The sequence below is a fragment of the Sorghum bicolor genome, chromosome 4 (genome assembly GCF_000003195.3).
Source record: "Sorghum bicolor cultivar BTx623 chromosome 4, Sorghum_bicolor_NCBIv3, whole genome shotgun sequence".
In the NCBI taxonomy this organism is placed as follows: Eukaryota; Viridiplantae; Streptophyta; class Magnoliopsida; order Poales; family Poaceae; genus Sorghum; species Sorghum bicolor.
The window spans coordinates 11,404,960-11,414,775 of record NC_012873.2 but is presented as its reverse complement, the minus strand read 5'-3'; the positions used below and the strand labels follow the sequence as shown (position 1 = coordinate 11,414,775).

The 9,816-nt window shown below is 46.8% G+C and overlaps 1 protein-coding gene across 1 annotated transcript; it reads right to left on the bottom strand.

Annotated features, from left to right (window-relative positions):
• LOC8078346 (abscisic acid receptor PYL8) lies at positions 5,328–9,295 on the bottom strand. Its single transcript, XM_002451843.2, has 3 exons — positions 8,841–9,295; positions 7,222–7,437; positions 5,328–6,022 (listed from the first exon to the last, which is right to left on the bottom strand). Exons 1-3 carry the CDS (start codon positions 9,042–9,044, stop codon positions 5,807–5,809), a joined length of 636 nt encoding a protein of 211 aa, XP_002451888.1. The 5' UTR covers positions 9,045–9,295; the 3' UTR covers positions 5,328–5,806.

Genomic DNA, 9,816 nt, shown 5'->3' with positions numbered 1-9,816 from the left:
TCAGATTTAACCACCACATCATCAATATAGATCTCTACCAGCTTGCCGATGAACTCATGAAATATAAAATTCATGGCCCTTTGATAAGTAGCACCAGCATTCTTCAACCCAAAGGTCATGACTATCCATTCAAATAACCCAACATGTCCAGGACACCTGAATGCGGTTTTTGGAATATCTTCCTCTGCCATGAATATTTGATTGTATCCCGCATTACCATCCATAAAGCTAATGATCCGATGACCAGCCGCAGCGTCAACCAGCAGATCGGCAACAGGCATCGGGTATCCATCCATCGGCGTAGCTTTATTGAGATTCCTGAAATCAATGCACACCCGAAGCTTCCCGTTTTTCTTGTAAACCGGAACAACATTGGAAATCCATTCGGCATACCGACACTGTCAAATAAACTTAGCTTCAATGAGTTTGGTGATTTCGGCCTTAATATCAGGTAGAATGTTAGGATTACATCGGCGAGCTGGTTGCTGATGTGGCCGAAATCCAGACTTGATGGGTAACCGATGTTCAACAATTGATCGGTCTAAACCAGGCATCTCAGTATAATCCCAAGCAAAGCAATCTTTATATTCCTTTAACAAATTAGTTAATTGTTGCTTACACCCAGGATCTAATTTAGCACTAATAAAAGTAGGTCTAGGCTTATCACCACTACCTATATCTACCTCTACCAAATCATCGGCCGATGTGAATCCCTGGCCTAATTTTCCATCATCGGCGAATCTATCCATTAAAAACCGTCGTCAGAACCGACTGCTTGGATCGGTGGAATCTCGTAATCGGCAACTTTGAGAAAATTCTTCTCCCAAACTTCCCCTGAAATGCACCTAGTCCTCTCATAGGTATCCGCCTCTGCCGATGCAATAACATAAGAAGAATCCCCTGGGACAATCTCAATCTTGTCACCTACCCACTGAACCAAGCATTGGTGCATTGTAGACGGGATGCAACAATTGGCATGAATCCAATCTCTTCCCAACAATAAGTTGTAAGCACCCTTTCCACTAATCACGAAGAAAGTTGTCGGCAAGGTTTTGCTGCCGATGGTCAACTCCACACATATTGCCCCCTTGACTGGAGACACGTTTCCTTCAAAGTCTTTGAGCATCATATCGGTCTTGGTCAAATCCTGATCCCCTTTCCCAAGCTTCCGATATACTGCATAGGGCATAATATTAATAGCAGCGCCACCATCAACTAGGATCTTGGTCATCGGCTGCCCATCAACCCTTCCTTTGACGAACAGAGCTTTGAGATGCTGCCTTTCATCATCGGCAGGTTTCTCAAAGATAGCTGTCATGGGATCCAGAGCCAGCTGAGCTATCTGATCGGAAAATTCTAACTCATCATTATTGGATGGTGCAAGAAACTCCATCGGCAACATAAAGACCATGTTAACCCCTGCCGATGGACCTTCCCTCTTAGTGTCTGACGGCTGCTGACTTCTAGAGTCCTCGCCTTTGCTTAACTCCTCTTGCCTTTCTCGTTGCAATCTCCTCTTCTGTGTCTTGGTTAACCCTTCAGGACACCATGGAGGAAGCGGTTTCTGCCTTGCTGCTAGGCGTCGATTCTCCCTTGACTCCATCCGATGCGTGTTAGCATCCCTGCAAAATATGAACTCATCGGGAACTCATGCATTAGCCATCTCCTCGAGTTCTTCCTGGTTTCTGGGAAAATATTGGACACGATTGCCAAGCCTATCGTGCACGCTGAGCCTGCCCCCCAGCCGATCATGAACTGACGCCCTTCCTCTGATTGGCCCATTAAATCGCCGATCATCATCATGATAACGCCGATTGGTCCTGTCGTACCGATCATAACCGTTGCACTCAGGGCAGTCTCTGACAGTGGGAAGCTTGATATTTTCCTCCCAACAATGGATGAAGAACGGACAATTCCAATGATCTCTATGCCGATTCCACTCCTGTCGGCGTCTTTCTTCCTCCCGTCGGTAATCCTCTTGTTGGCGCCGATATCGATCTTCCCGTTGCTGCCAATTCTCTCGAGGCCTTCTATGAGTTATAACGATGCCGGACCGAGGAGGCCTACCCGAATTAGTCCCTTCCTGGACCAAGCCTTTACTCTTTGCATCGGTAGTAGTAATCTGATGTTGAGGATCTACCGATGCACTGTTCTCAGCTGCTTCCGATGTTAAAACCTTGGCCTTCCCCTTTGCATCCAACATGTTTGTCGGGAAAGGATGTTGGTCTATCTTCATCGGCTTCTGAGTCTTGGAACTGTCAAATTTTATTCTCCCAGACTCTATGGCCGATTGCAACTGTTGTCTGAAAACTTTGCAGTCATTGGTGTCATGAGAAGTTGCATTATGCCACTTGCAATATTTCATCTTCCTCAACTCCTCTGCCGATGGGATCACGTGATTAGGAGACAACTTGATCTGACCTTCCTGGAGTAGAAAATCAAATATCTTATCGGCCTTAGCAGTGTCGAAAGCGAACTTTTCTGGTTCCTTTTGCCCAAAAGGACAAGACATCGGCTTCTTGTTCTTCACCCACTCTGCCAAGCCGATTACTGGTTCTTCATCAGAATCTGAGCTTGTTGCTTCATCAACAAACAACACCTTCTTGTTCCATGCTCTTTTGGGCTCAAAAGGCCTGATGTCTTGATCAGAAATCCTCTGTACTAAATGACTTAAGCTTTCAAACTCCTGAGAGGCATACTTATCCCTGATGTGTGGCAACAAACCCTGGAAAGCCAAATCGGCTAGCTGCCGATCATCTAGAATCAGACTATAGCATTTATTCTTAACTTCCCGTATCCTCTGCACGAAACCTTCAACCGATTCATCATTGCGATGTCTCAATTTGACCAAATCGGTGATCTTCTTCTCATGAACTCCAGAAAAGAAGTACTTGTGGAATTATTTCTCTAGATCGGCCCAAGTAATCACTGAATTAGGAGGTAATGATATGAACCAAGTAAAGGCCGACCCAGACAATGACGATGAAAATAGACGAACCCTTAATTTGTCCCTGTTACCAGCTTCTCCGCATTGAATGATGAACCTGTTGACATGCTCCATGGTTGACGTGTCGTCTTGCCCGGAAAATTTGGTAAAGTCTGGTACCTTGTACCGATGTGGAAGCGGGATCAAATCATATGCGGGAGGATACGGTGTCCGATAAGAGTAAGTGTTGACTTTGGGCTTTATCCCAAATTGTTCCCTCATTACTTCAGCGATCTTATCGGCCCAATATGCATCGGCATCCTGCCGATGTGGTGGCTGCGGATCTGGCGCCTGGTGGCGAGCCTCCACGTGTCTGTTTGGGGCATGATCTGCACGGAACATTGGGTTGATCATCTGACCTCCAATCTGCGGACCACCAAACTGCTGTCCACCGATTTGCTGCCCCCCGAGTTGCTGTCCGATATTCATTGGCTGATTGGGGATCCCCTGACTCTGGAATCCGGGATATATCTGTCCTTGCTGGAACCCTGTAGCCTGGTAACTCTGTTGGGGCGATTGTGGAAAGACTTGCTGCCCAAGCCATCCGTTATTAGCGTTCATCGGCATAGGCGCTGCCGATGATTGGTAATTGGGTACCATCATTGAATTGACATACCCCGACTGGGCCATAGACCTCTGTTGCATCAGCATTGAATCTGCCGATGTATTAGGCATCTGGAACATTGAATCTTGAGGATTCCTAGTGTGAGGCCTTGCAGTAGTAGTTGTAGTATACCGAGGACTCTGGTTCAACGGCGCATTGGGAAGCGCCGATGTCATAGGAGTCTTGCCTCTCATGTCGGTTATCTGTGATGTACCCGGCGTCAATTCTGGGGGCATACCATAACCCCACCAGTTGGGAGGAAGAGTCAACCCTGACATTGCCGATGCCAACATATCTGTTGTCAGTTTATTCTGCCCACCTGAAGTCTGTGGGTTGGTTGTCATCGGCACAGACAGTGCACCAGTAGCTCCCGATGTGCTTGGCGGGACGGCAGATTGTGCACTTGCGGCCGTCAAAGCAGCCGATGGAGCCGTAACCTCTGGTGCTGTTGGTTGATGGTGAGTAGGGCCCACATAATCTGGAGGGATTTGTCCTTCCTTGAAAGTTCTTGCTACGGCATTGAAAACCGTATTAGACAGTACGCCAGCTTGGTTGATCAAAGCACGGTTGATAGCACTGTCAACCATATCTTGAAGCTTGCCCGGATTGGCTTCGAAAGTAACCTGCCGTGGTGCCGGCAGCGCATCCTTCTGGATCACCTCGCCACTCCTATTTATGCTGAAGGACTTCAGGCATTGCAGCTTGTATTCCTCCATAGCTTGGGCAATAGCTTGCTTCTGCTCATCCTTGAGATTGGCTTCTGTCACGGGGATGACGTTCTCCTGATCAAAGTCAGAGATCGACATGTTGATCTTGATCTTGAATCTTGTCCCACTGGGCGTGCCAAAATATGTGTTGATGCAAAATCGATCTGCAAACACAAAGGGCTAATACCCGATTCAAACGTTAAGGCGTGCCAGCCGATTTGACCTTACTATCAGCAAAGGTAGTAACTCGAATACTTTAGTCCTGACAACAGCGATGCGCCCGGATGTCACGGCTAAGAGGTACTCACGCGGAACTCGAGAATACGCCGAGCTTAAGTCGAAGAATTCCTAAGAACTCGTAGTAAAAAGAAAAAAGTATGACGAAGTCGTCGAAAAGTAGATGCTAGAATATGAGTAAAACGTGTGTTTGTTTGATTGATAGATAGATCATTACAAGGCCCTAGGGTTCATATTTATACCCTGCTCAAAGAGCTACAATTAAACACGACTAGAATTCGAATTCCAAATTACACGGAATCCGTATACAAAACGACTTAAATAAATAAGGAAATAACAAAGCTATCTCCCGTGACGAACTAAAATTCTTCCATAAACCGATCATCAGTTTCCGGATCCCTCCTCCATATCATCGGCAGACTCTTTGCCATAGTCATCGGCAGACTCCCAAATTATAGCCATCGGCATAAACACATCACTGCCTGCATACTTAGTCACATCCGACCTCTCCTTCATCGGCAACCATCCTCATCGGCAATTCATCCTGTAAACAGCATACTGCCACTTTATCCTGCCATCCTGGACACGTGCCCAAAAAACGGTGTCAACAGATCGGAAAATATCCGTACTGTTTTCAGACCTAATGGTAAGGCTTCTTTCTTATTTGCTTGTCTTATGAGTCATACTATTTCAACTATTTCAACGAATGATCAATGTTTTTCTCTCTCAATAAATCAGCAAACAATATTTTTACCTATGATTTTTCAGCAAAGCGAGATATCACAACCATAGCTGAACTCATGCAAGACCCTCTAGGGGATTAATTACACACTAGGGGCATTGTATTTACACAACACACACAGACAAAGACACAAGAAAGAAAGAAATCAAGATGGAGCAATCTAGAGCGAATCTAATTACAGAGAAATTAACCCTCCACTCCACATATTGATCTGAGAAAGAAGATGTTCAGGGCCTCACAGTTTTAATTTTTTTTCTTCCAATTTTCATCACTACAATAGCACATCATATTCTGTCCTCCTCCTTCGGAGGCATACAACGCCGGAGAAGAACAGAAAACACAATCGCAAGGAGGAAAAGACTTAACTCTGAACTTGGCATAGCAGTGGCAGTTCCTCAAAACTCATTTTCCATGCAAATTTCCAGCTGGAACCTAGGGGCTCCATTGGAGAATAGCTCTGCACATTCTAAGGAATGCAATGCAATGCAATGATCCGAACAGATCGATCGACCTATATATATAATGTCCCATCACCGGTCAAGGGGCTCCGTTTGATCCTTGATGACCTGGCGCTCGGACACCTCCGCGAGCGACTTGAGGTTGCACTTGAGCAGGGCCTCGACGAAGTAGCAGGTCTCGTCCTTGGTGTTGCCGTCGGGGACGTCCACCACGAAGGACTCGATCACGAGCGTCCCCGGCCGGCCGTCGATGACCTCGGGGTGGACGGTGAGGATGGAGGAGTAGTTCTGCGTGCAAAGGAAGAAGATGACAAAGCAGATGAATTAGACTAGTCGTCAGCGCACATGCATATGCTGGTGGCGGGCGTTCTCTCAACCAACCCAAGAGGCGGATAGATAATAACTTGACTACATATCTATCCTCCCTTGGGTTTGGGATTCAGACAAGTCACAAGTGGCATCCATCCATTATCCAAGTGCAATGCATGTGACCATGGCCACTTGTTGCCATCGCTAGCAAGCTGATGAGAGCAATAACGGGTGGAGCACGACAAGCGAGTGACAGGTCCTCATGCAATGAATTCGGCATGTAAGGTCAAAGGAGGCATGGCAAGTCAGTGCCATACTTGTTAGTCCAAGGAGTTGAGAACATGCAAACATCACCCAGTGCATAACAACAATCGATGCTTGTTTTTTGGGTTAGACGACAACCAGTTAGTTTGTTGGGACTATCACTTTGATGAGGATGGCAGCACAACAAGATGCATCTGGCAGTGTACTCAGGATGAGGTGGTGGGAAAAATATCTCATCGTCAGGTTCAACTAACCACTATGGGTTGAGCGAGGTATGTGCTTTTGCAGTTGAGCACTAATCTATTAATAAGTATAGTGAAGTAAGCCCACCATTATTTGTGCATCAGCATATTATTGTTTATCGTTGGTGAGTGGAGCAGGGCACAACAATAGATGCCAAGCACATACACCTGTCAATTGTTTCAAGCACACTCCGGTTGCAAGTACAGGTTCACTGTACTCGATCGTTTACTCGAGGAAAAGTTATATTAAAGGAAAATACTGTGGAATCAACCTGTCATGTGCGCACAGTTTGACCATGCATGAACTAAAATAAACATTAAAAAGGGATTAATCTATCCTGTCATGTATTTCATTGCGTACATGTTACGACATGAAGCAAAGAAGCAGAGCTTTACTGAATGCAAACTAAATACACAGAGGTGTTTAGGCCAATAATAAATCTGTGATATACAGCTAGATAAAGGTAGGTGATGACTTTTCGACATTAGTATGCGTTATCAATGGACAATCCTGATATTACATCTGACCACTGCAGAAATCATTATCATTTTTTATGCAAGATACCAATTCAAGAAGTCTGCATGTTGGAATGGAACCCCACAACCAAGCAAGCCTCAACAAAGGAACTGCATGCAAGATGGACAATACTATAGATGAAGAACTCAACGTACCTGCAGCCTGTGATCACCTCCAACAAACTTGACGCTGAGTATGTGCTCGTTGTCATCTAACAGCTCCAGCCTCTCTGTGCTTCTTGTGGCTGGCAGCCCAGACTTGACATTGACCTCCCTGACACTACCAATCTCAATGTTCCCCTTCATTTCACACCGGCTCACAAAGGGCTTGAAAAGCTGTGGTTGATCAAACCGCCTCACTAGAGACCAGACCTGAGAGATAATTACTTGATCAGGTACTTAATGTAATGATTAAGCAGAGGTGACCAAGTATGTGTAACAATCGAAGAAATAAAGCTTCCAACAAACAGGTCTCCATTGCTATTAAGTAGTATTAAGTGTGCTACATAAAGACCCTAACCGGCTAACCGTACACTAGATCAGGCTGTCCTATCAATGTACATCGGCCACAAATTATCACAGGAAACGGCAGGAACGGTGTACAAGTCAACTAAACACGATTGAAGAATATGACAGCTCTTCTAATAAGCGGTACAGTACACATTTATAAAATGAGGCCTAGCAAAAACATGAGTTTGCTATATGGACTGTGTATACACATATTCACATTTGGAAATGCGGCAGCATCCTTTTGGAATATGCTGATAACTTGGGCTGGAAAGTCGGCCAGAAATGATGATTTCCTTTGAAATATTCAACTCGATCTAGTGCATCGCATAATTCTGCAAAAGCTGAAATATTTTTTTTGCAAGATTACTAGTTTGCATCTAATCTCCTGGCAAGTGCTGTGCTGAACCCACGTCCAAAGGAGTGGAGTCCAAGTGAAGCATATCTCCCTCCACCACCGCAATCTCTCTATTAGATTACTTGCAGAATAAAGCTACAAAACTTCAAAGCCTAACGCAGGCCAGCCAATGCATGAACACCTAGGTAGAAACCCCAAAATAATCTGGCGAAAAGCAGATTCAGCGGGGATCTCGAGGTGGGGGGTGGGGGAAGCATCTTCCCACGTGAGACGAGGTACAGAAAGGCGAATTAAAAATCCTCGAGGCTTTGTTGTGTGTATCATTTGCCTTTGCCACCAATCATGCATCTCATGTTCATCTTTCTTGTAAGAGAAAGCCTTGGTTGGAGGACTGGTGCAAAAGCTGGTGGACGAACGAACGATACAGGAAAAATTCACAGGCTTCTTGGCAGGAAACGGAAATCTTAGCTTTCAGCGAAAGCGACGTGGGTCCTCCGAGCTATGAATCCGCCCGACCAATCCATGAAGGAAAAAAAAAAAGGACGGCGTTGAGAGAAACGAGCAGGCAGGAGCAGGGCCGGTTCAAGATGGCCTCTCCCCAAATCGGGCATCCATGTTCCCGACTGAAGAAACGGGCCAAACGAGTGGGTAACTCTGAACAAGTCGGCATCTTTCCTAATCAAGGAGCGGCGCATCAGCACTCCAAAACCGGGCGGGGCCAAAAAGAAAGGAGAAATCAATAAACATCGAAACGATGGCTCTGCGGCGGATCGACTGGGCAACACATGTGCAACACCCTGCTCGCCATGGAACATGGGAAGAAAAAGCAGCAGGAATAATAGCCAAGATTGATATTAATTTGATTCAGCGGCATGGAAGGAATTGAAGAGGTTGAGAGGCAGGCGCTCACGAGGTGGACGGGCGCCTTGATGTGCTTGGCGACGGCGGAGGAGCACTGGTGGTCGCGGGGCTCGTGCCGGTGGAACCGACGCACGTAGTCCGTCTCCATGGCGCGCAGGTCGCACCGCAGCTCGTCCGCCAGGCGCCACCGTCGCGGGGCCGGCGTCTGCTGCCCTCCTCCTACTACTCCCACGCCTCCGTCCATCTCCACCATCACCGCCGCCGCAAGCCAGACAGCCACCACGCTCGCGCGCACAGCCCGGTAATGGAGGCGACGAGACAGGGGCTTGTGCCGCACCGAGGAAAAGCAGACGACGAGGTGAGGTGCGGTGTGGAGGAGGTGGGGTTTTGCCTTTGCTTTGCTTTGCTTTGGTTTGTTTATGCCGCGACGAGTCCGAGAGGGAGAGAGGCTGAGAGGGGAGGGACGACGACGACCCCTGGATGGCAGTGCGGCCGCAGCCTCAGGTGTGGTTGTTATGCTATTGGCCGCTTGCAAGCAAGGGCCTACAAGAATTAGGAATGCCAGATATACCCTCCACTTTTGCTTCAGTTCAAGGTTGCTTGTGAAAATGATGGGGGTGGTCCCATGACCATGACATGAGGGACGGCATTATCTCGTTGCCTTTTCCTTTTTTTTTTGGTTTGGAGGAGGAGATAGGTGTAGATATGTTTCTTTTTCCCAAAACTAGGTCCCATGTCGCATAATGGTGTGGTTAAGCTATTGGAGAGCAACGTTAGAAGAGGGCTAAGTTTAGCAGGTTGCTACTCATATGTTACTGCCACATCACCTATTTAACCAATCTAGGAATTCACTTGTATAATAGCCAGACAGTATTACATAGGGCTTGTTTGGCTTGCGTCAAACATTGCCAAGCCATAGCGGGGGATGATGCCAAGACTGTTATAGCTGTTTCCCTCGCCACACTTTTGGTAGGGTGTGGCGTGGAAAATGAACTACGGCCATGTGCTCACGCCACGGCACGCCA

What these genes read in the sequence shown, in the direction of transcription:
- LOC8078346 (XM_002451843.2), bottom strand. Translation starts at nt 9,044, where the DNA reads ATGGTGGAGATGGACGGAGGCGTGGGAGTAGTAGGAGGAGGGCAGCAG. An exon ending in TCAAGGCGCCCGTCCACCTC is followed by an intron (nt 7,438 to 8,840) that starts GTGAGCGCCTGC and finishes ATTATCTCTCAG; the next exon opens with GTCTGGTCTCTAGTGAGGCG. An exon ending in GAGGTGATCACAGGCTGCAG is followed by an intron (nt 6,023 to 7,221) that starts GTACGTTGAGTT and finishes CTTTGCACGCAG; the next exon opens with AACTACTCCTCCATCCTCAC.